This window comes from Caloenas nicobarica, chromosome Z (genome assembly GCF_036013445.1).
Source record: "Caloenas nicobarica isolate bCalNic1 chromosome Z, bCalNic1.hap1, whole genome shotgun sequence".
Lineage (NCBI taxonomy): Eukaryota > Metazoa > Chordata > Aves > Columbiformes > Columbidae > Caloenas > Caloenas nicobarica.
In genome coordinates this window covers 105,164,775-105,189,691 of record NC_088284.1, presented here as the reverse complement: position 1 = coordinate 105,189,691, position 24,917 = coordinate 105,164,775, and the positions used below count along the sequence as shown (strand labels likewise).

At 45.9% G+C, this 24,917-nt stretch overlaps 1 protein-coding gene across 1 annotated transcript in view; it reads left to right on the top strand.

Annotated features, from left to right (window-relative positions):
• The window catches only part of FYB2 (FYN binding protein 2), a 33,010-nt gene that overhangs the window by 494 nt on the left and 7,599 nt on the right, over positions 1-24,917 (top strand). Inside the window, exons 2-20 of the mRNA XM_065656986.1 lie at positions 1,360-1,426; positions 6,263-6,968; positions 7,934-8,128; positions 9,212-9,245; positions 11,914-12,002; positions 12,774-12,802; positions 14,018-14,049; positions 14,550-14,634; positions 14,967-15,120; positions 16,802-16,928; positions 17,031-17,071; positions 17,375-17,444; positions 19,415-19,498; positions 20,810-20,838; positions 21,602-21,662; positions 22,234-22,326; positions 24,011-24,095; positions 24,535-24,691; positions 24,848-24,881. Coding sequence (XP_065513058.1) covers positions 1,360-1,426; positions 6,263-6,968; positions 7,934-8,128; positions 9,212-9,245; positions 11,914-12,002; positions 12,774-12,802; positions 14,018-14,049; positions 14,550-14,634; positions 14,967-15,120; positions 16,802-16,928; positions 17,031-17,071; positions 17,375-17,444; positions 19,415-19,498; positions 20,810-20,838; positions 21,602-21,662; positions 22,234-22,326; positions 24,011-24,095; positions 24,535-24,691; positions 24,848-24,881 — 2,172 coding nt within the window. The remainder of the gene's footprint in view (positions 1-1,359; positions 1,427-6,262; positions 6,969-7,933; positions 8,129-9,211; positions 9,246-11,913; positions 12,003-12,773; positions 12,803-14,017; positions 14,050-14,549; positions 14,635-14,966; positions 15,121-16,801; positions 16,929-17,030; positions 17,072-17,374; positions 17,445-19,414; positions 19,499-20,809; positions 20,839-21,601; positions 21,663-22,233; positions 22,327-24,010; positions 24,096-24,534; positions 24,692-24,847; positions 24,882-24,917) is intronic.

Here is a 24,917-nt window from a genome sequence, read left to right as displayed (position 1 = left end):
TAAATAATCTTCCCAACATCTGCTGTTGTTATCTGGTCTCTAGTAACACCTCTGTGGAGACAAAACCAATCCCAAATCTGTATAATACACCTATAGCATATGAAAAATCCCAGCAGTCACGAAGCAGAATAATTTCAGGGAAATTCAGAATAATTCAGGGAAAACAAGTCTGCTGAATGCTGTGCTTGCAGCCCTTGGACTGATATGTCTATATAAGAGAATGACTGCATCACTGCAAAAAAAAAAAAACCTATCCAAATCATAAAATTTGAAATTTTTAAACAGGCTGAAATTGTTTGTTCTGGGGAGACCGTGCGTGGTTAGGAAGTGTCTGGTGCTGTTGCTCTCAGGGGAGGTATTTGGGGTTTTTTGAGTCAGGGCTATGCCCGGGAACTCCCGTTCTGGGCCAGTGCCTCTGATACACAAACCCAGATCAAACCCCAAGCTCCTGCTCCAAACCGCTGCCTGTTTAATAGCGGCGGTGGACAAGGTGGTCGTTGTGTTTTGCTGGGACGTCGCCGTTTATGGCAATTTGCAGCTTGATGGGGACCGATGGGAGGCACCAGCACTGTGGGGAGAGATGGAGTGGGAGGGGAAGAGCTATCAAAGGGATTACCTGCATTCCCTCCAGCATTTTGTGGAGGGTGTAAAGTCCCGTTTTGTCGTCTCCTGACCTATCTGTCTAGTTTCTCTAAGGAAATTGTGCTACGTGGCCCATTAAAAGGTGGCTTACACAGAGCAGCGCCAGCTCTTTATCATCAGGCGTTCCCCAGAAAGGTCCAGAGCCAGAGCAAGAAGTCGGCTTCCACTTCTGCGGTGTTTGATCTATACAACACCACGGCTACACCACACTCCCCGTGCAGTTATTATTGCCTGCTGCGATTTATGGCAGCCCTGGGGCTGCAGTGGAAGGAACGTGAGGCAAGTGGGGGTCCCACCCGGGCTAGCACTCACAAAAATGTATGTTTTAAAGAAACTTTTGGCATTTTCTTTTTATTTTTAGAGCCCATACAGAGGAATCTACCCTGTCCTTTTCCGCAGGACCGTGGCTCTGAAATCACAACCTCCTGATTCTCCAACAGTGCTTGAATTCACGGCCCATGTTCATACCACTGGGCAGGTCATAAATCCTCCCCAGCTACCTGTACACAAAATCAGCATTCATTTTCATCATGCCATGACTGCAGCATGAGCTTGGGGGACTTCCCTGCCAACTCCCAGCTCGGCAGGACCCCCCTTTCTTCTCTGAGACCACCAGGCAGCAGCAGGGCTTTTCATGTGGTGAGGAACGAGACACGCGCTTCAAATCATGTTTCTGACTGAGTCTTTTTATTTTCCTTTTTTTTTTCTTTTTTTCAGCTCAAGCTTGGCTCTGGAAAGCAGCGCCAGGTTAGGCTGGGAGAGCATTGGTCCCACACCAATAGTGGTAGGGATGCTTGGGGCAAGGTTTTTCCTGATGCCCATGTGCAGAGGGGGAATGTCCATCCACAAGTCATGTATCACACCATCACCTTCAAATCAGTGGAGAGAAACCCGGGACACCTTCAGACATACGCACGCAGTTTGCCATCAGTCCCACACGTTAAAGACAGGGTTTATCAGTCCCTTTTCCCTTAACCTTAAGGCCTCCTATTGCTGCAGGGTTTCTTTTCCAGGCGACTTTTGGGGATGGTGTGTACGAGAGGTGCCATGTCCTGGTACTTTGGATTAAGGTCAGCTGGTGATGGGTAATTATTGCCCAGGCTGCTGATGGCTCCCTGCCCACCCAAGCCCTATCGACAGCTGCCTCTGAATACCACCCAGCACCCGGGCTCCGTGCAGCAGCCATCTCTTGATGCTCAAAGGAAAACATCAAGTGCACCCACAGAGTAAGATAAAATAATATTTGATCAGTTATGGAGGGAAAAAAAAAGTCCTGGGGCTCTCAGTTCTCTTCTTGCCAAGCTAACCAGCATTGCTTTTCCTCGGAGATGTGCTCTGTAAAAACATGGGTTCGATGTTTAGACAGATCGGTTCAGGCTGTTCTCCCAGGCAGGAATATCCAGCGATGAGAGAAGTCTTGTTTGCCCTAATTCAACTGGTCTGTCCTTAGGACTCTGAGAAACAGCTCACCATGAAAAGGAGCTGCTTCACCAGGGAATATGTCAGGGCTTCAGCGCGGACGACTGTTTTTTTGCTGGGCTCTGCTATCCAGAGATGAGGAAAACATTTGGTTCCTCCAGGGAAATGTCTGGTTTAATCACTCCGAGGTCTCTGGCTTTGGCTTGGGGAAGAGCCTGGTGCAGGCTGGGCTGATGCATTAGGGTGGGTGTCACCCACGAAGAGACATGTGCAGAGGTGGGGTAAGGACTATTGCTGGGCATGGTGGGACTCCTCGGTTCTCCTCGGCTTTTCTTGCTCCAGGTGTGAGAAGGGACGTGAGAACTTCCGTGTATACGGACATGGGTGCTGCAGGGGCACCCATGCTGAGGGCATGTGCTGTTCATTCTCAAAAAGCAAACCAAACCAAATTATTCCCTTTCTGAGCCCATCCGAAGCCTGCCGTGATGTTGTTTGTGATTCAGAGAACCCATGAGTCAGGTCGGGGAAGCGTGGCCAGGCCGGGCTTTGCTCCCGCAGGCTCAGCCCTGCCCAGGTGAGGCTCTCCCCGCCCCGGGGGCAGAGCCAGGCCTCGGCCCAGGTGTGGTTTTGGGCTCACCCCGCCTCGCCCGGTGCTGTGGCGGCAGCAGGGACGGAGCAGGAAGCAGCAAAACATGGTGCCAGGCTGAACGGCTGGACCCGGCGTGGAGCAGCAAAGGGATGGAGGTGGTAACTGTGGGGGCCCTGCTCCTCTCACCCTCACTGCATGGGCTGCTCCGTCTCCTCTGGCCCCGGGTGAAACCTTTGCTGCTTGATTTTCTGCTGCCAATTTGTAGCTTTGGGGCTGTTATCTCCCTGAAGGGCCAGGAGCAGTTAAACTCGGGGTTAGGTGCATGTTCTCAGTGCTGCCTGTGCTGTGCATGGGGACGGCTGTTCTGCCCCAAAGCAGAGGCTGAGGGGTCCCCGGTGCCTGGTTTCTTACCCTCTTCCTCTGAGATGAGCTGTGGTTGCTGCCTCTTAATTTAACAGAAAGTAGAGGTGGATATATATTTTTTTTTATTTATTTTTTTTTTTTTTCTGGGAGAAGCCGGCGGGTTAATGAGTAGATGGTATCTGCGGTGTGCTCTCGTCAGCGTGCCCGGGGTGCCTGGGCTCGGCTCCAGCCACCCCACTGCCGGGAAGAGAGTGGTGCTGATTAAACATTTACCCATGGGAGCTCCCTTGGAAATCAAGATAAAGAATGGATGAAGCCAGAAGAATTTCAGGAAGGGAACATGCAGTGCTTCCTCTCGGCTGAGTGGGATTTTTTCGGTGTTGATTTGTTTTAGAAAAGCAACTGCAGAAAACTAACGAGAACTGAGATTCCTTTTACTTAGTCCTTGGTATCAGCACAGACCTCCAGCTGCTGATCTTTCTAAAAGGTGTTATTATCATAGGCTTAAGCTGAGCTTTATTCTGCTTCCTAGAATGATATTAATGTTAGCAGAACATTTTATTTATAGGAAGAAAATATGGAAAGTTTAGCTGTCCCCTGACTCTGTAATGCTCCTAGCTTTCCGGCCAGTGGAAGTTTGTTTCCTTTTTATCCTCTCTCGTATCTTGCGTGGGCTTTTGCCAAATGTATTATTATTCACAGTGAATTATTTGGCCAGATGTAGCTCTAATACACATTGTGAGCTTTTGGCAGTCCTTTAAATTTACTAGTGTATTCTCCTCCCTTGTCAAGTGGTCTGATTTTCAGGGGATCGGCTCTCCCCGCTGTGCTGAACCCTCCCTGGGCTAGTGGGGCACTGGGACTGGGACTTCAAGTGTGGCCTGACTGCCTGTGACCCGTTTGGCACTGCATTGAGGTTGGGCATCTCCCTGAGCTAGCTTAAGGTGTGCGGGTAGAGCTGGAGAGTTGCCTGGGTGGGTCTGTGTTTTGAAACAGTCCTGATGGAAAATTATCCCTGCAGAGACTGGGAGAAATCATTGCACGTCAGATGGTTATGCTAAGCTCAGCCCTGTGCAAGGAGGCGGCACTTTTGGGAGCTTTATTGAGGTGGGGAGAGAGCGTTGGGGCCGGCCGGGTGTGGGGGTACAGGAGGCGGCCATGAGGTGCAATTTAACCCCATCTTCCCAGGCGGTTTGGCGTGCTCAGCCAGGGACTGTATGTGTCCCCAGGTGCTGGGTCCGCTTATGGCATTGGTGAGAATACACCAGCGGGCTGCAAACTGCGGGAGCGACGTTCCGGTGGAGGGCACCAAGAGGGCTTTAAGTGCGGGTAACCTTCCAGTTAATTAGGCAAATCATTTGAAGCTGCCATTTCAAGGCAAGAGGAGTAACAACTAGAGGGGGGGGAAAGGGAGGCTTGTCTCCATCCCTCTTTAATTAAAGGTAGTGCCAAGACAGTGACTGTCACAGCTGTTCTGTCACTGCCAGGGTGAGCCCTGACCACAACCCCTGTTTCGCAGGAGTCCACCTCGCCTGTGGCATATTGAGACAGGCAGGTACTTTTTCTTTTCTATTTTCTTTGTCTCCGAGGGCACTGATGAGGAACTATGTGCTACAGTAAAGAAAATCAGTAAAGCAAGGTAAACAGCACTGAACTCTTCAACTGCTGCTGCAGCACGTGCGAAAGCTCGGTGCAACCACATTAGGGCACCTCGCTGCTTTATTTCCCCTCTGGCATCACTGGAGGGATCTGGTACATGTGGGATTTTTATTTTTTTATTTTTCCAAAGTCTGATTCTTCCTCCGTATGCTTCTGAAAATTCCTGTTCGCATCGGCTCGACGCTAGATTAGGCTGTCTGGGCAGCTTGCACCGCATCATGCTGCTGACCACTAATACGAAATATAATTGGAGCAATTCAAACCTCTTCCCCATGGGTTGGTTCTTTACATCATGCACTACCCTGTGAAAGTAATAAAGTCAGTGAAAGGGGTTATTCAAGAGAAATTGTCAGTGTTTAATAAATCGTGCAATTAGATGCAATAAAACCTCAGTATGCTATTCATCTGTTCTGCCTTAACACTTAAGGCTGGGGCTTTTTTCAGAATAACGAAGTTCTGTCCTAGATAATTTTTTCCAATTTCCTCGTTAGACAGGTTCTCGTGGAGCCTTACAGTTCTCCTCACTGAACTAAGCTGCCAGAGTAGTGCACCTAATGTAATCATGACATATAAAAAGTTATAGAGCAGTTCAAGGACTTAAGTAGCTCATAAATTTTTCTTCATATTTTCTCCCCAGTTCAGTTCAGGGCTGAAATTCAGCTACAACTTTGCAGGCAAAAATTGTGGTTCTCTTTCTCCGGGATGGGACAGGGAGACTTTGCCTGAGGGCAGAGTCTTGAAACAAAATGTTCTTAGGTGCCCTTTTAAACTGTGCTGTCACTGCTTAGCTCTCTTTGTTCAAAATCATATATAACCTGGGGCCTGGTAGCTGTATGGGACAAGATTTTAGTATCTTAGCACATATTCATGACCTGGACCAGGAGATGCTCTCGCTGTCGTTGTGTGCTCCGCGTTTGGTTTGTATGTCCTCTGCTTCCCAGGGTGGGAATAGTGGCAAGAGGAAAAGCATCCAAAGAGCCATGGGAACCCTGAGCTGAACAACATGGTGGAAAAAGAAGATTTTTGTCCCGGGGTCATTTGGAGCCTGCCAAGGTGGATGTTTAGTGCGTCTCTTCCCATGGTGAAGTTTTCTAAAGGAGGCAGGGTATGGACTAGGGATCTGTGGGGCAGCACTGTCCTCTCCCCTGGCTGGTGTTTGTGTACTGAAAATAAAGTGCAGTGTTCCTACCCAGCAGGTGCATGGGCATTATTGCAGCACCTCTGCTGGGAAGCTCTAATGTTCATTTTAGTGTTTGCCAGGTCCTCCTGAGGGAGATTCTCCAGCACTAGGTGACGTTGGGGAGCAGGAGCCGCCTGCACTGGCTCTGCTTGGTTGTGTTTCTGTGCCCTGCTTCTGCGTTTTCCCTCATCTCAGCTCTGTTGTCTTTATCAGAAGTGATTTGCGAGCCTTTGGAGGATCCTTTGAAAGAGCTCATTCTCCTCTCCTGCTTTTAAATTTTCACTAGGCTCTGCATATCCTTGATGACGAGGATGGAGTCTGGGCCTCCTACTCTCTTAAATGATCATGATTGTATAAATTGCCTGTTGCCACCCCTGAAAGCAAATGTTTTGTTCTCTTCTCCCTCCTAGGAAGGTGTGACTGATTTCAGAGCCCTCCGAGCAAAATTTCAGAATGACTCCACCTTGGCCAACAAGCTGGTGCAGCCACACAAGAAGCCTCCCACTGCACTCCCTCCCAAGCTGGGCTCTGGAGGTAATGCTGTGTCCAGCCCCCTGCCCCGGAGTAAGAGAGAAATGATAAAACTAAAACCCAAGGGTGAACCTGCCCATCCTGCCTCCCAACCCTCCGCCCTCACCCAATGCAACCCCCTGGCATGGCCTCGAGCCACGTTGGGTTACTTGGAGCTGACGGGGCAGAATGAAGAGCGCAAAGGCAACGTCTCCGAGAAAGGGCTGAGTTCTCCCAAGAGTGGTCGAGAGAAGCCTCTGCCATCCCATTTCACTGACCGGCATCGATCAGCCCAAACAGCTCCAGAGGACTCTCTGCTCTCCAGTTCTTTCCACCATGCCCTACAGATCTTGGAAAACACTTTATCCCGCAGCAAGAAAGCAAACGCGATGCTCTCAACCCAACGGGCAGCAAACTTCTACGTGCGCCCTTGCCCGGAGCAGATGTGTGCTCCAGCTGCCTCGGGCAGCAGCAGGATGCAACCGTCTGGAAGTGATGCTGTGGTGGACTCACCTGCCCAGAAGAAGGATGCTCTGCGCCACAGTGAGCCGGCTCTTTCCCAGCTGGGTTATCGTGCACCGAGAGAGCCACCTCAGCACCAGAAAGGTACAGTAAGCTATACTCTTAATATAGGTATATAGGTGCTCTGAAAGCGCAGGATACAGCAGCAGGAGAGAAAAGCTGTTAAGAGTTGGGACCCTCAAACAAGAGGCCAAACTGGCCCATTGGGGTGCTCTCCTCTTTCTCTGGAGGTCCCAGAGTTAAGAAATGGGCTCCAAACTGCTGGTGAGCTTGGGCAAGGGGAGGGTTCCCCATCTCCAGGAATTTTTGTAAAACTCACTTGAAGAAATTGTCCACGTTTTGAGAATAGGATGAAGAGTGAGGACAGGGGAGTATCTTCAGTTCTGGTCTGCTTCGGCCTTTTGCAATGACAAGGTACATGCGACTACACCCTGCTATTCGCTTTTCACACAGACATAAAGGTTTGGCTTTTCTGCAAAGATAATTTAGTTCAAATTAAAATGGTTTAAACCTGAAGTTCCCCTTCTGCTCCCTCGCAGTTTTGCAAAAGGTAATATTTGAGCTTAGAGAGCATATTCTCCTTGCAATATTTCTTACAGAAACTGGTGCTAGGAAACTCGAACACTGTGAAATTCCCCTTGCTAACGTCATGCTGAGTGACGGGGCACTGAAAAGATTAAGTCTTTGTTTACCCTGGAAAACTACCTTGCTCAGACTGTGTATGGAAAACAGCTATGCCACTAAATCCTGCCAGATTAAACTGTTATCATTACAGAGAATTAGGCTAGTATTTTATAATCCAAGGGTAGGGAGCTGTTGATATCTGAGGCCCCAACATGGTTAACTTGGTAGAAATCTGTAAAAATTGACATTTCCATTTACTTTTCCACTCTGGTAATGTGGTAAGACCCCTGCTGTGTAATGGAGATGCTGAAACTGGGAGGAAGCAGAGCTGGTTAGAAATGTCTGTATAACAAGTAATGATCTTGCATGGATTTTTGCTTAAATGAGAGCTAATTGCTGCCTGTCCTTGTGCTTCTCTGAAGCAGAATCTGAGCCTCCCTTCTGCCAGCCCAGAGCAGGAAAATGGTCTCACAGCCTTGGGAGCAAGTGGCCAAGAATTAAACCTCTCCCTTCAGCCGAATCTCTGGGTCCGGCCCCTGGGAAGCCGGAAAGACCCCCGAAGTTTGATCTCAGCGCTTTCCGAAGTGCCGTGCCTTTGGTCCACAGGGGAAATGAAACAAGTAAGGGATTTCTAGTCTGTCTTCTCAAACCTGTTCTGCAGAAAATGAATAATAATTTGCAGTTTATTGGCATCTGTAAGGCCACGATTCCTAGCACACGGAAATAAGATATCGTGACTTGTTTCTGACATCTTCCTCAAACATTAAAAAGAGCTCAACAGTTTCAGTGAGGCTGAATTTTGCTCTTAATCTGGAAAAGGGATCTGGTTTTCCAGGCTGGATGTCATCCCCCGTGCAGAAACCCACTTTCCTCCCAACTGCAGTGTGTTGTGAGCAGTTTACAGCTGGTTGTAAAGGAGCAGCAGCTGAGTATGAGGCGAGCTGATCTTTATCACGCTGCTTCAATGGGAAATGCCTTGACTCCGCAGCACTTAACTGTGGGAAGGCACAATAAAATCGATAGAAACTGGTCTGCTAATCCCCCCCTTCTGTTTTAAATACAACAGAGGGCGATGTTAAATGTTCCAACATCAAGATATGCAAAAGTTCGGTTTCCCATAAGAAAACCCGATTGATGTTGCATAATAGGATATTCTGGACCACTTATTAAGCTGCTAAATTGTATTTCTTTATAGATACAGACTTAATTATAGCCAGATCTTTGGGCACAACTTCTGCTGAATTGAAAAGGAGTTGCATTTCTAAGAAGGGCTCTGCTATACTGTCTTTGGCTTTCCTGGGCCAGTGCTTATTGGTCTGCCCTGGTCTCGATAAGAATAAGAGGGAAAGAGAGAGGTTTTCACTGAAACTTTTTTCTAACCTACTTACCTTTTCTAAATATGTTAAATTGATGGAGGAAAACAGTTACATTTATATGTCATTGTCTCCATGCCCTCTCAATATTGCTCAGTTATCGATTTCTAGAAGGCCTGAGGTTGTTGCCTGGAAACATGGAATAATGGCATATTAACATAACCACATCCCCAGTTTCTGCTGGCAATCTTATTTCACGCCTCTCTTTGTGTGCGGCGTGATGCCACGAGGAGGGGCCATCCCCATCGCACCTCCCTGTCGCTGCAGCTGATGTTCTGTAGGCGAGCGGTCTTGCCTTCAAATGCTAATCCTCTGTGTGTTTGTGTGCAGCTGCTGATGAAGAAGATTACTTGACCCCCGAAAGGTGAGCGTATGGCGACGGGAGCGTCCCCATCCCGTGATGCTGAAACATCTCTGTGCAGTCTGGAGGGAATGTCCTGCTCCCAGAGGCAGCAACTTGCTCCAGGGATTGTGCAAACCTACATGGAAAGCTCAAAGCTGGCTGGGATTACCTTCTAAAGTAGAAAGCTTCATCTCTATTTTCTCCTCTAGTCTCTTTGAGCAGCATGGAAATCCCTACCCATGTATCCTTAGGTCTGGTTTAGCTCGTTGGAGGGAAAACAGCCAGTGCTTTGGTTGCAAAAATCACCGAGCATCTGTGTGGTTTTCGCTTCCTGTTTTCCATGTCCTCAAGCTTGGTGTTTTTAGAAAAGAGATGCTTTTGAAAACTGTTGCTGAAACAAAGGCCTGGCATAACCAGCAGGTGTTGGGGTTTTTTATTTTGCTTGACCTCCTGTGTGTTTGTGCAGCCAGCACAGCCGGAATATAGGAGTCGCTGCCCTTCCTCCCCTTCCCCAGGACTTCACCTGCCTCCAGATGCTGAAGTGAGTTTTTTTTAATTGAGTGGTGGTCCAAACTCGCTCACCAGATGACATGAGACAATTGGTTCAGCTTCTGATCCCACAAGTGTCTGAAAGAGCTTAAAAATCCTACGGGCACAATTGGTTTTGTATACAAGGGGATCCTGACTTTTTCCGCTACCTCTCTGACTTGTCATGAGCGATTGTGTAGCGGTTCTGGTGTGCCAAAAGAAAGCAAAAGTGGAGAAAATTATTCCTATACATGTTTTGCCTTAGCTGCATGAATATACAGCTGGGAAAATGGGAAACAGAATGGTTGAACCAAAGCAAAAATGAGACAAATTCTTAAAATACTTCCAGTGCCCAAACAATGAACTCTTGCAAGTAACAACGCAGCAAGTTGTGCTTTTCACATCATGAGGTGTTCCTGCCAGCATTTCCTGGTGTTTTGTTTAGCTTTTAACCTGTACTTATCAGAAGAGAACTGGTCAAAAATAACCAGCTCCAAACCTGTCATGCCCTGCAAGTCCTAGCAAGATTAGCAATCTTCCCCTACTACTTGTGATAAGGCCTTTACAATAGGTCACTTGTTAAATATTAACCTTGTGATAATGGGAAATGAATTAAATGAACTCCAGCATAAAAGCAAAATCCTGGGATTCTGGGGGCAGAAATTCCCTTCCTTGAAGCCCAGAGGTAGGAGCCCCACCTGTAATCAAGTCTGGTCTCTTAAACACCCTGATGTTGTTTGGGCCAACTATTCTTGAGCTCTGATTCCTTGTTTGGGGATAAACACTCTACCTTCTCTGATGCTAGTCAGGGATCCATCAGCCCAGCTGTATTTTGGGTCAGTGTAGCACTGTGGTGTATATAAAGGGCTGTCTGATGTCCAGCCAAGCTCTTGGGATGCTGTTTGGGCTGGGGAAGTGAAGGGCAGGGCATTTTCCTAGTCATCTCTTCCTCAGGCGATGGCACCAGGGGCACAATGTGGTGGTGTGGTGGTATTAATTCAATGTGTATATAGGTGTCCCCTGCAGTGGGACTCCCTGACCTGTGTGTCCAAAACGTGCGGTGGGATCAGCGAGCTTGCAGGGCCTGGACCGGGGGCCTGGGGCAGCCTTCAGCATTAGCACAAGCTTCTGCTTGACTTCAGGTGTCATTTCTTACTCTGATTTCACTACTGTTAAAATGCACCTTGAGTTTCTAGCTGCTCTTGTTCTGGTTTGCAACAACTACTCAGTCCTTATGCTGTTGATACTGAGTTGTGACAGCAGGGTAATTCAAGGAAAACCAAACCCTCCCTGAGGTTTATTACAGACTTACTGTAAGAGATGGAAGTTCTCGCTATAACTTTTCCTGATGCTCTTTCACCACCCCACCTCATCCCCACCATGTCTTGCGAGCTGCATCTTGTGCATTTGCCACTTCCCAGTACCCTCCTGAGCTGCCAAAACCTGGGTGGAGGTGAAGCCTCTGGGCTTTGCCTGGATGCTCCTTGGGTTGGGTTTTTCTCTGCACCCATTCCCTGATGATGCTAACTTGAATTTCTGGAGGAGGAAAGGAAAAAGCAGAACTAGGAGATGGGGAATAGGCTAGTAAGCCAAATACTCGAGGCTTTGCAGTGCTGGGGCTGTGACACCTTCCTTCCCACAGCTGGCATGTCCCGTGATGGCATGGAGCGTGTGGCTTGATAAGCTCAGGAGCAGGACCTTTATACATGCCCTCTGATATCTCTGTCTTCCCCTTCCTGTTTCCTTAATTGAGAGCCAGCATGTGTTGTTATTAATTTTTAAGGAGCTGTGGTAGGTTTGAAAAACGCTGCATTTGGATTTCTTTGGACTTTTTGTTCTGTTTCTACTTGAGGGATCGCTGTAGGCAGCAGACCATAATCCCAGTATGAAGTCCCCTGATGTTCTTTGAGCCATATAAATGCAGCCTGTCCTCCCAAAGGAAAAGCTGTGGGAGTGTGGAGCTGGGGGGAGGCTTTGCCGTGCTCTGCATCTGGCACAGGTCTCCTCTCCCTCCGAGGAATTCCTCATTTCACTTTGCTTTCTTGTAGACTCAGTATAAAAGCGCTTGAATTCCTTGTCATTAAGATGAATTTTTTTTTTCAGGCTTCTAAAAGAACCAGGAAAAAAAAAAAATCTTCTCTCTTTTCTCTCATCTTCTCAGTGCTCAACTTGAAGAGCAGCATAATTATGAAGAAAATCCGATGTACCTGAATCAGTCTGGGGACACCACAACCTTGCGTGTCATTGAAGGTACTTTGCGAGGCAAGACCGCTGGGTGAATTACGTGCTATTTGGGATAGAGCCTTTAAAAATTGAAATAATATTGTTTCTTCAAGCTGAGCAAAGCAGCTGCACATTGGTCAGGGTGACCAAAGATGACCATCTGGGTTGTCCCTCTGCACACTGTCACAGTGTGAGGGCTTTGGGCCACAGACGAAAAAGAAGTTGTAGTTTGGTGAGATGCTGCTTACAGTAAAACTGCAGTGGGGAAAAGTCATGAGACACTACCCATGTAGAAGAGAAAGAAAAAAGATAGTGAGGCAAACCTCAGCATCTTCCTGGGAATGGGTTTTTCTCAGGGTGCAGAGCTTTTCCATCTCTATTACTACTACTTCTCTTTATAATTTTCTCTATCAGAGTTACCACTGCTCTGCTTTTACTTTTTTCAAAGTTTTCCCGGTTTGGGGAGGTTAGCTTCTGCCTTGTATGTTGGTTTTCTCTCCCATTGGAACAGGAGCCAAACAACTTCCTTTGGGGGACCCACCACAGCTCTTTTGGGTTTGCCCCAAGGGCTATGAAAACTGCGGCCAGCCAAGCTCCATGCTGTAGTCCTCTGAATGTGTAAGCCCACATTCAAACAGCAAATTGAAGGACCCTGGCCAGTAGGACACGGCGAATGTACCATGGTGAATGTGTGCCTGGACACTGGGAATGTGGGCTGAAGTTGGGGTTTGCAAGTTTAAGTGCAGTGACTTCAACATGGACTAAAAAGTAATACTTGTTCACAAATATCTTTTCTAGTACCTAAGGCAGAGCCTCAAGAACACAAGGTTAGTCTCCTCACAGCTGTTTTTTTAGGCTTGACTGTACCATACATATCCTTTCCTATCTTAGAAATTTTTAATATCTGTATATTTCTTATCTGCTGAGTATTTCTGTATGTGGGTCTGTGAAGATTTTCAAAAAATAAATAAGAAACTGCAGCAGGGACACGAAGACTAACGAGGTTTCCAAACACACTAGGGGAGTGTCAGTTCCCTTGGCTTCCTCTGCAAACACGTAAGGAAGTGGTAACACCATCTGGCCGTTGGTGGTAGACCAAGTAAGTGTCAACCACGGATATCAAGATCATGAATTCTGGGAGGAAAAATCCACTGAATTGTAGTGGAATTTCCTGTCAAAGGTGGGCTGGTGCTGGTAATCCCTCTCTGAAGGCGAAAAAGCAAAATTGAGCCAGGTTTTCTTGTCCCAGCAGCATGCTTCAAGCTTTGGCTTGTAAGCGAGGGTAACTTGTGGGCACAACTGTACGGGTTTTCATCCCCAGCTGCAGGGACATCTCTGCTGCAAACTGTGACCTGACTCTTTTAATTTTACCCCGGCTACAAAGGGGATGGCAGTTCACCTTGGCAGTGGAGATATCCCGCAGCGAAGGCAGGATGGTGCGTTGCGCAGGGCTGGAATTGCCACAGCTGTCCCTGGAGGAGACCTGCTTGGCCGCATGGCCCACAGTGGGTAGCTGGGCTGGGAGAACACGGCACCTCGTGCCAGGAGACGATCGTGTGCCGCGTATCAGTTCTGGCTCTGCTAAAAGGGTTTCAAGTCCTGACCGGCAAAGCAATAAAATCGTCCAGGAAACAGCACAGGTTTCCAAATGCACTTATCTGTGCATGATTTGTGGGGAGGTGCTCTGGCTCAGCCCTAGTCTTATTTTATGGTAGATTGGAAAATATTTATTTATTAAAAAAAAACTTCCTTCTCTTCTGTAAGCTCTCCAACCTGTAATTGCTTTCATTCTGACCAGTAGCTTCATTGGCCTGATCCCTTGCACTGTTACATTATCCGTATATAGTTTGTCAATATGTGTATCCCCTGTCCTGTAAAGTAGAGGAAATATTCTTGTCTGATGACTATTCCAAATGTAAAATGCTTTGGGGCTTTCTAAAGAAATATTTCTTTAAATGTTAGATGACAGTTGAGGCCTTGTATAAAAGCTTGACTGTTGAGAAAAGCCCAGTGGCTGAAGGCTTTCCTCTTCTTTATTCTAGAAACAGAAGACACTTCTCTTTGCCAAATCCAGGTAATTTCCTTTCCTTTCTCTCAAGCTTCTTCTAACCCCACAACTAACTCAGGTTAGGCTTAGATTATTGTAACACTCAGTAAATAGAAGGAAATTTCAGATATTTTGTGACCAAGACAATGTAGACGATGATGCTCTTCTGTGTCGGCACTCGTGGTTTCTAAGATTGTTTTCATTCTAAAGCGTGATAGTGTGACGAGAGACACATCTCGTGAGCCAGGTACCACTGCTGGCAAATGGATCCAGCTTGTCCGTTCCTGCCACTGGAAAACAATTACCTTAGTTTGTCTCTTTTCCAAGAGTGATTTCTAGTACCCCAAGTAACCAGTGACCTTTAGTTTTGGATTTGCCCTTACTATTAGTACTAGCAATCTTTTTGGCATCTACCTCATTCAAAGGGAAAAGGAGGTGCTTATTTGGGCACAGTCATAAAGCAATCTGTCTGTCTGTGACTGCTAAAATGTCTGTTGTGAGATCACCCTCATTTCTGAAATTTTCAGCTCTGGAAAAGCTATAATAGAGGATGAAAAAGAGGAAAAAACAAGTCTTGAAAGAGAGAAACAGGAAGGAAAGAAAATTTTTGAGGTATCATATCCTTGAGATTACTTTAAATAATTACTGTAGGATGTTGCTTCCCTTTCTGTTCTCTGTCTCTTTGGAAAACAGCTGAAACTTGAGTCCTTAATCACCTTTTTTTTCCTGCCTTCTCTTTTGTATGCTCATACCTACAAGGCAGGTAGCACTGCCAAGCAATGCCTATGTCTACCAGAAACCCCTGATGGAAAAGGGCGTGAAACTTTTAAATCCACAGAAAGATAACTTTTATCATTATAGGTGTATATATGTAAGTTACATTAGCTTATATTAGAAAGCTGTTTCTAAAGACTGTATTGACTAAACCAAATGTCTGATCTCAGGCAAGTGGAAATGAATATGTATCTCCCACTAGTCAACCCAAGGAAGATGGTAGAAGTGGGATGGAGGCGCTACAAGAGAAGCGGGATGTGACCGGTACCCAGACTGCAAAGCATCCTACCCCACAAGGGCTGGCAAGAGACAGAGCAGAGCTCTGTGAGTATCTCATTGCATTGTTGAGTGTTTCCTCAGTCCCATCTGTTGCCCAAATGTCTCTTCCATATGGGAAATAATGTTAAATTTGGATGCAACTCTTGAACCAATTTAGTTAAACCAGGGCAAAAGGTTGCATGCGCATTTGTATTCTAGTCTGAATCATTTATTTTGGCTTGGCAAATAGTTTCCTAAGTTGGTTAACCATCTGCGTAACTCTAACCGAGGTGTTTGTTTTTCTAGCAGATTGCCCTTATCCAAGAGAGATGAAATACATCTCCTCTGCTTCTCATAATTTATAGAGTCTCAGAAAAGGGTTTGGCTAAGGCTTGTGGTAGAAACACACGTGAGCAGGATGAGAGCCTGAAGTTTCCCTCTTTCCCTTATTAAGATGGATGATGGCTCCTTGCTTCATCTTCTTAGTAGTTCCCGTGAACCTTTTTCTGACTTTGGGTTCATTCTGTCACGATGCTCTGAGACAGTGTCCAGAGCTGGTGATCTGCACCTGAGCTGCACAATTATTAAACACACAGCTTCAGGTATAAGTGTGCATGGGCTCTATTCTGCAACGGCTTACTCCTTCCTCTGCAAGCCCTTAGTGTGGTGTGGCAGCAGCTCAAAGATAAAAGAGAGAAAACGTAGCTCTGAGCTCTGTGAACAGACCAGGAGCGTGAAGGAGAAGAGTATAAATTGACTGTGACTTTGGTGGTTGTTATTGGTGCGGCCCTCATTTTTTGTTTTTCATTTCAATTTTAAATTGCTTCATAATAATTTTCTGGTTTGGTTGGTGTCTGGTTTTGGAAGAGATCTTGCTGATTTGCTTGACCTTTGAACAGCTGGAGGTAATTTCTGTTGGAAATTTTTTTTTTAAAGTACTCATGGGGAGCCTCCTGCTATTGCTTTGCGAGAGAGGCTGATTCAGAGAATTGTTTGGTTCCCCTTCCCCCCCGCCATCCTTTTCTTCCTCATGGGGGTCTGAAAGTTTTATAGCAACTCTGGTCATTAACTAGAGCAGATTGTGATGATACATGTTCTGGTGAGAACTACTGCATGCACCTGTGTTCATTTAGAAACACTATCTGCTTTTATTTGTGTGGCTGCATTTCTACATTATTCCAACGCTCTTAAATCAGTTTTAAGGGTTTAATATTGCCACTTGACAGAGTCCTCCAGTAACAATCTTTTTCTAACGTCGTGAGGTACAAGTCTCGTGCTTGGTTCCAGCCCTCGCTAAAACACATCTCTGGGATACTCTCCCTCCTTGGCTCCATTCTGAGATGTTGCTTTACAGGTGTATTCTCAATGGACTGGCCTATTATTTGGATTTTAGCATCTCCACTAACCACGCTAAGCCCTCCTTTCAATCACTTCTCTGAACATCCATGAATAGTCTCTTGGGAGGTTTTCCGGTGAGGGGCGTTTGGGTCAGAGCTGCCACAACTGAGAATATTGATGGACGTTTTCATTTTTTTAAACCTAAAAGATTTTAAAACATTTTAAAGCTACATGTTTTAAAACTTAAAATGTTTTTAAATTCTTCACTTTTCTTTCTCTGAGTAGCTCAGTGCTTTTCCTGGACTTCTGGAATGGCAAGTGTGTCTGTAGGCTCTTACTTGTTGTGGCTTTAACTGTTACCTTCAACGGATACCCTTGCCCTGAGAGAAGTTTCCTTTCTTGTTTCCAGTGCACGACAGGAATACTGGTGCTCCGAAGCCAGGGGTAGAAAGAACAGCCTTAAACCAAAACATTTGGCAGTCTCCGGAGGCACCAGAAGATATATATGATGATGTTGAGGAAATGCACGATAGACTGTGAGTATGGACCTGGGCTCTTCATGATGGCTGCGTCTGTGAAATGTCTTTTAAAAACGATGCTGCAGCACATGCCCATGTGAAATTTCTGTCTTTTAGCAGCCAAGCGTCAGATGCCTCAAGTGCGTTCGCTTCAGCCAGCAGTAAGTGCAGCACATGGGGAAGCTCGAATGGGAGCTGCTTTTAATTTGGGTTGGTCCCTGGGAGATGACGCGAATAGCTTCGTTTAACTTTCAACATCTATAGTGTCTCCGTCTGGCCTGGTTGCTCTGAATTCCCATTAAAACCAGTGGGGTGCAGTACACATGTCTAGCATGGAATTCATCTGAATGACCTTGAAGCCTCTGTTAGAGTAAAATGTAATGGCCTGGGTGCAATTTGTCCAGCAAACCTCACCTCATCGCTACTGAACGTGGTTTGTGATAATGACATGCCTTGGTTTTAAGTTTCAGGAAACAGCTACGAAGAAACATATGACGATGTTGAGATTGGGGGTGATAATCCAGCAAAAACGGAGTAAGTTGTAATTTCTTAGCCTGTATTTTGAAATACTGACCTTGATTTCACATGTCAGGTACTGGCTGGAAGTCTTTTTTTTCCCTAATGCAACTGCAGGAAAGTTGTTGTGTGGGTGGGCTTCTTCCCCCTCTTCCTCCCTCTTTCCACTTTGGCTGACACTTAGGGAGCAAAAAATAGTTATGAAAATTAGATCCCTAAGCAGTGAGGCCTTTTTATTAGAGCTTGAAGTACTCCCCTTACAGACCTCTGCTTGCATAAAACACACAGGAGTCTTGCTCTCTTTCTCTCGATCAAAAGTGTTGCTCAGCTGTAACTCAGAAATGGCACCTTTCTGTGTGTGCCGCAAGAGGTAATGCTTAAGGGACAAACGGAGATGCTGCCCCCATTAAAAAAAAAAAAACAACAAAGGACAAAATGCTCACATTTCAGATCTCAGAAGGTTGGAAAGCTGAAAGGAGCCCAGGCTGTGAGTTAATGCCTGCAGCTGACATGCTGTAACTAACTTGCAACCTGCTCTTTTTTTATATAGCTTCTCGAGATGTTTGCTTCTAGAGGGTGTGTTAGAAGTGTAATGAGTTTTGCAGCCTCAGGTTTATACATTGCCTGAGCTCCCCAAATGGATTAAGAGGTGAAACATGAAGTTAGTCGTGTTTTTGCTTATTAGCTTTGTGTGGTTCCCTACCCTCACGCAGTAAAAGATTTCCTGCACCCCTTGGTAAGAAACAGAGACAGCCTTTGGGAATGGCATATGGGCTGGGGATGCTGCACACAATTGCTTCGAGTGCATCTGGTGGCTCTCTTCTAAGGAGCGGTGTGGGAGGAATAATAAGGTGTTACTGCACATCTGCTTTTTTCCTTATGGATGTGAGACTCCTACTGCCTTGCATCTGGATGCAAGTCTAGCTTCTGCATGCCTGTAGAGCCTGTGTGTGTCGGAGACAGGGGAAAAAATACAGGAAACCTGAAACCCTGGCAGTGACTGGGCACTTATTAAAAGGTAGAAGTGTCGTTTCTCTGCACATTGTCCGTGGGAGTTGTGTAGCAGAGGTGCACGAGCTTCTCCAGCCAGACGGTAGGTGTGCTAGCATCTGCATCTGGCTGCTGGACCGACCAGGTGTGTTCCCTACCTGCTGGGAAGTGTCCCCATGGCCCTTCTGTACCCACGGGTGCTGAACAGCAGCAGCAATTAAGCTGTATTGCTAATTCAGAGGAGCAGGGTGTCTTGCTGGGTTTGCAAGGGAATTTCATGACAAAACTAGGATTGCGACCAAATTCACAGGGTTCAAAGGTCAGTGTCTTAATCCCCAAACCAGTCTTTATTTAGTCTTTCTATTGATCCCACATGCAGGATTAGGTGCGCTGATACACATGAAGTATTTTTAATAGTGCTTTGCGCATGGGTAATGTCCCCCATGTGAGGATCTTGGCTTTTCACAGGTACTTTATTAAAAAAGTGCTGCGTAGCTTTGCAACCCCCTGTAAGCTTCAGAGAAAAGTGTGTGTAGTGAAATGGCCGCCTCAAGAGTATACAAGTCAGAAATGTGTGATGAAGGGTGGCACAGGCAGATGCTCCTGATGTCCTGCTTCAATGTGCACCCCATGTTTCTGGGCAATTTTTGTCTGTTTCGTCAGAAATTTTTACTCCAAATAAACGTGGGTCATTCTGCAGCTTTTGGATCAGAGGAGAGACAGCTTCAATTAACGCAGAAAAGTTTAAAGCTAAGCAAAGATTTGAGCTTGGACTTGGTAGTTAAACATGTTTTGCTGTGTTGGTGCCTATCTTATTGAATTCATCATTCATCCGCATGATGCTGTTGAGGCTTAAAGCCTAGTTCTAATCTGAGGTCTAAGATCTGCTGACCTTCCTTTACCTGCTTCAGGATCTCTGGGGCTATGAGTGTTGCACTTCTCACATACTTCAGTGCTTAGTGCCTCTTTAATTTAAAATCTATATCTCTTTTGGACAGAACAGAAAAACAAAAGAGATTTGGAAACTTGTTTAAAATAGAAAAGTTGAAGCTGAAGAACAACAGGTTTAAGGAAAACTTAAGGTAAGAAAATGTTTGTTGTCTGGCCCCTTCCCCCTCCAAACCTGAGCATTCATAGTTGCAATAATTTGAGAGCAGGAGGTCTAGGGGTAAGGAATACAGTTTTATTGGGAAGGTTATGCTGAAAGTGCTTCTGTCCTTGCGTTGGGAGCTGCTCTGGCAGATGTGGCCAATGGTCCATCTGTGCAGCTTCTCCAAAGTCCCTGACAGCAGGAACCTACAGGAGCAGGTCCTGCAGCAGAGTCCAAGTTTTCATCGGCTTTCTGCTGCCTTTGGTACCCTTCTGATACCTCAGCATGATGCACAAACAGAAAAAAATATATTTATATGCAAGAACACAGAAATGCGATACCTGCTGCTTAGACCTGTGGGCCAGGATTAGGCAAAAGCTTGCTGAGGTGGCTTTTAAGGGTTGAGTTTGTTTATTCCAAGTACCATTTATAGTACCCAGTACCATATAGTTGGCAACAGCATATGTTGAATAAGTTTACTATTGAGTCTGTAGTCTAACAAGTTAGGATAGAGGATATTTTATAACTTCCTATAGTGCCCTTTGGGGTACTCTCACTTTAATATTCAAAACCCTGGTTAAGGTTCCATGGAAACTGCCTTTTCCTGAGCTGCACAGTAGCTGCCCGCAGAACCTGTTCTCCACCACTGCCAGTGTGTGCCTCATGCCATGCACAGTGCCTGAACTGCAGCAAAATGCTACTTTTTCTTCTCTCTTTGTAAATTCCAGATTAACCAATTTTTACTTAAAAACCTTTTCGCACTATATGCTCTGTCGTGTCAGTGGCTCCTTCCTGCATCACTGCTAAACATCACTCTAGGGAAGGAGCCACCAGCTTTCCTGCCATTCTCCTCTTGCAAAGAACCCTTAAAGCTTCTGCAAGTATCTTAGATATCTACAGTCATTATCACTTTTAAATTTCTGGGCAACCGATGACAGACTACAAGGAGGGAATTACTATTTACTACAGTCACCACCTGTCCATCAAGCCTCTAGCTTTTGGGAAGGGGTGCAGGGGTGGGCAGGAGGAGGGTGCTTGTGCCAATTTGGACTGTTCTTTGTATGCAGTATAGGCCTTTCTTAACCAGCTTGGTGAACACATGGCCATTGTTGCTGCCAGAGGATGGAGATGCTCATTTAGCAAGGGATGTAATTCCAGCAATTGTGGTTGGCGTCACGGAGCCCGTGCACCTAGACCTGCCTCCATCACTTCAGCAGCAAGAGCTGCTAGTTTGTTGATGCTTGTGGAATTTTAGGTGATGCTGATGTGCAAACTTGTTTCTAAAAGCTTTTTCTATCTGCAGGTTGTTTTCCATTTCGGTATCAAATTTAGGTAAGCAAGATACATATATCTGACTCTTGGGGTTCTGTGTGTGTGTGTGAAGAGGCAAGTGTATTGCACAATGGAAAACCAACTTTACACACCATGCCTTTCTGAAAATCGTATAATGTGGCACCATTAACTCTGAAGACATGATAGAGATTTGTGCTTCAATTGAGGGTGGGGTTTTTGCTCATTTTTGGATGTTTCTTCTTTGAAGAAGAGCATTCATCCTGAAGATCTGAATATATTTAGGAAGGTGATGTGCAAAGCAGTCGATGCTGAGCTGCTGCTTCCAGGCTGGCGGTGGTGTTTAACAGCTCTCTGTAAAACTACTTATCGCTGCCTGGCGGAGGGACAGGTTCATGCCTTGTGTAAATGGAGGGCGGATGCAAAAACTGCCCCGACTAATCAAGCCTTGAGAAAGGTGCTGGAGTGAACGTACCCTTGTCCTTGGGATGGAAAGCATGCCTGATTTGGCCACAGTTCAAAGCTGGGGCTTTGCTTCTGCTCCTGCTCCATCCCTGGAGCTGGATGGCCGAATCTGTACAGAAACCTGCCCACAAACACACCTTAGCAAACCCAAGCCTCCTGCCTTGTGCTGGAGTTTTGGGTGGTTTGCGGGGTCCCAAGGATCTTTCTTTTGCATTGCCTTGACCTCTCTGGGTTGAATGACCAGCAGCAGCCCCAGTTTTCCTCTGCAATATATTACTTTGTGTACCAGGCTCAGAATGACACCTCCTAACACGTTTCTCTGCTGTGTTTTGGTTGACAGTGGCTGGTTCCCAGGAGGACATGGTGTACGATGATGTCGAGGTGGGGCAGAGAGAACCGAGGTGAGGAGGGTGCCCTCTTCTGGGGCTGGTCCTGGGCCACAGAGATGTTCCTCTTGGCACAAAGCTGTGCCCTGGGGAGCCTGCTGTAGGATGAGCCACCAAAGGTCATGAGCTGGTCGGGACTTAGTCCTCTGGAGACAGTCCAGGTGCCCTTTCCATGTGTGTTTAATTTGGCAAGTAGCATCCCGCAGAACGTTTCTTCCATGTGACCTGGTTAGTGCCAGAGACGTGAAAAGGAGAGAGCTGCTCCCTGAAACATGTGAAAATTCAGATACTTTTCTTAAGGAAGGAAAACTCCAGCTCCCAGACCTGATAGTCAGCCCTGTCCTGGCAAGCTCCTTGTCAGAAAAATTACTTTTAATGGGAACAGCATGTCTCAACGTCTTGCTGCCAGATGATTGTGGCAGCAGCACGTGCTGGTATAAATCACAGCAAGTGTTTGCGTTTCAGTGGTGGTTGTGGGGGGAGACAGAAAGAAAAATCACGACTTTGTAGCTACACAGGTTCGGGGAGAGGACACGGTGTGCTGGAATAACTTGAATTTCTGTGTGGTTCTCTCCCCTCCTCTCAGAGAGAAGGACGATAAGTACAGAACCTGGATGCCAAAATTTCTGATGGCAAAAGAGGATAAGGATCAAAGGAAAAGTGGCAGCGATGGGGAAAGGTCTTGATTTTCATTCTGTGTTTTCCCGTGTTGTCTAACTTCGTACTCGCGTCTGTTGAATCGTTTGCAGGAGCGGGATGCCCCTGATTGTGCATTTTGTGTTTGGCTGCTTCTCTGGGGTCCTTTCCCTTTGAATCCAGCTTTCAGGAAATCTTTGCAGAAAATACCTTAAGGGCAAAACAAACTCTTGGATCTGAGCTGTATGCAAGCAGGGATGCCCTAAGTTGTCTCATCCTGAAGTTGTGTCATGTCCTTCCACTTAGCTGAGACAGAAAGGTGCTACTTGCTGTATATTTGGCTGCTTTTCTGCACTTGTCAGTCCCATTCCTTCTTTAATTGTGCCTTGATTAAATATTTTATCTCTGCGGATCAGCTATTACTATTGTGGCAAGAGCACTGTGTTTAGAAGATTTGTACACAGTGTAGTAATTGCCTGTGTGTTCCCCTTAACCTTACTTTAAAGTGTTGAATTCTTGGCTCTCCTTTTTCCAGTTGGGTTTACTGCATTGCCTCTTGCTGTGCCATTTGTGCATAAAAGCAAAAATAAAACTTTTGTTACCGATTCTGCAAAAATTCGCAGGGAAGTAGGAGTTGCTATGTCCCTTTTAGATCAGAAAAGTGTGCATTGCAATGAGCTTTTTCACGTCCCAATACCTGAGACTTCAAACAAATGCAAATCAGAGGTCTGTTTTCTGCAGAGTTCCTGCATGGGGTTGCTCAAACACCACTTTTTTTGTGAAAAGCCATGCATGTAATTTTACAAACTATCAGGTAGTCAATGTGATTTCATCTGTTCCTTAGAGATCGCCGGTCCTGCTGGCTGAGACTGCCAAGGAGGAATCCCTTCACAGCTTAAAAAGTCCCTAATTTCAGATCTTGTTTCCCCTTCTCTTAATTCTAAATGCATGGAAGTTAGCCAAGGTTGAATAATTTGTTCTAAGTGGGTGGGGTTTGTTTGGTTGATTGGTTGGTTGGTTGGTTTGGTTTGTTTGGGGTTTTTTGTTGTGGTGGTTGTTTGGGGGTTTTTTGGGTTTTGTTTGTTTGTTTGTTTTTCTTTTTTTTCCTTTCCCTGTCTTAATTTTAAAATGAATGCCATAGCTGGGGTTTCACGTACAAACCAGAATGAGCGGCATCACCATACCCTGGGAATGCCCCAGCACGCATGGCCATTGCTCCCCTTAAGCCAGTTATAAAAGCTTGTTTTACACTTTACAGTGCTAATTAAATATCTGCTTGGGTGACTTTCTCCTCCATGTGCTAAAAAAGCAACAACAATCTCGAGAGCTGTGTCAAGCCCCACTTCCATAAATGACCCCAGATGAGAATTATCTGAGGACCCTTAATGTTTGAATATACATAAAACCAGGAGACAGACTGCTGGGGGAAAAGTGAATTGTTGACTTCTATAAAAACACAACTGATTTGAAACACTTGATAGAGTGTTTGCTTACAGAGAAAACAGTTATTGCAAATGGAGATAGAAAATGGCTCAAGTTTTGCTCACCAGCAGGTTTGAGTTGTATATTCATTCTTTTATGAAAAATAGCAACGTGAACGGTGTGCTTTGCTCTTCCAAGAGTTCATTGCAGACAAGGCTGGACTAAGGCTCCGTGTTGCATTTCCCGGGGTGCCAGGGGTCATTTAAATGGAGCTCCAAAAGGTGTGTCTGTCATTCTCAATGCAGGAATATCTTCAAAGTCAAGAAGAGCAATGCAGAAAAAAACAAGAAGATGGGGAAAGAAGAGAAGTTTTTTAGAGAAACATTTATGGTATGTGTTTTTTTCCGAGAACCAGTCATGTCAGAGGAAGAAAGCGGCTACCTGCCATGCTTAAAAGATGCATGGTGGAAAGTTGTTGGTCCTTTGCTATGCTGGGAGAGATGTCCCACGGACCTGCCGCCTTCTCCTCAGGGAACTTCATCAGGGATGTTGCTGGCGTTTTTTTGTGTGGGTGGGGCGTTTTTTAAATTTTTTTAAATTTGTGTGTGTGGCTGTTTGTTTGTTTTGTGGGGTTTTTTTGTCATTGTTGTTTGTTGGTTTTACTGGTGGGTTGGGTTGGGTTTTTTTTCCTTCTTTTTTTCCTCTCTTCAGCCCCAGACAAAGCCTCACAAGTCATCGTGATATCTTTTCTCTCCCTCCCTCTCCACTGCCCTTAAAGATATTGCACATGAGTGTAGAATAACTTGTGGGTTTTATTTCTTTTCCGCAGTACGATAAGGAGATCAATGTCATCAACACAGCCACTGCCGAGTGCTCGGTCCGCAGTACGAGGAGAGTTGATCTCCCGGTCACAGCTGGAGAACAGCTGGATGTTATCGATGTCACAGAGGGCAGTGCCGTGATCTGCCGCAATTCGGAGGGCAGATGTAAGTTTGCAGAAAGTCTCTGGCACAGGCAATCGCTTTGCAATCCAGTTTTGAGGAGCAAGCAACAGCATGTTCTTTGTGCTTAGCCACTGGGCCTTTATTTGTTCAGGAGTTTATTAATTTGCTTTTTTTTTTTTTCCCCTCACCTTTTTTCAGATGGGTATGTTCTAGTGGAGCATTTGAACTTCAGGTAAACTCAGATTTTATTTATTATGATGCATATTTT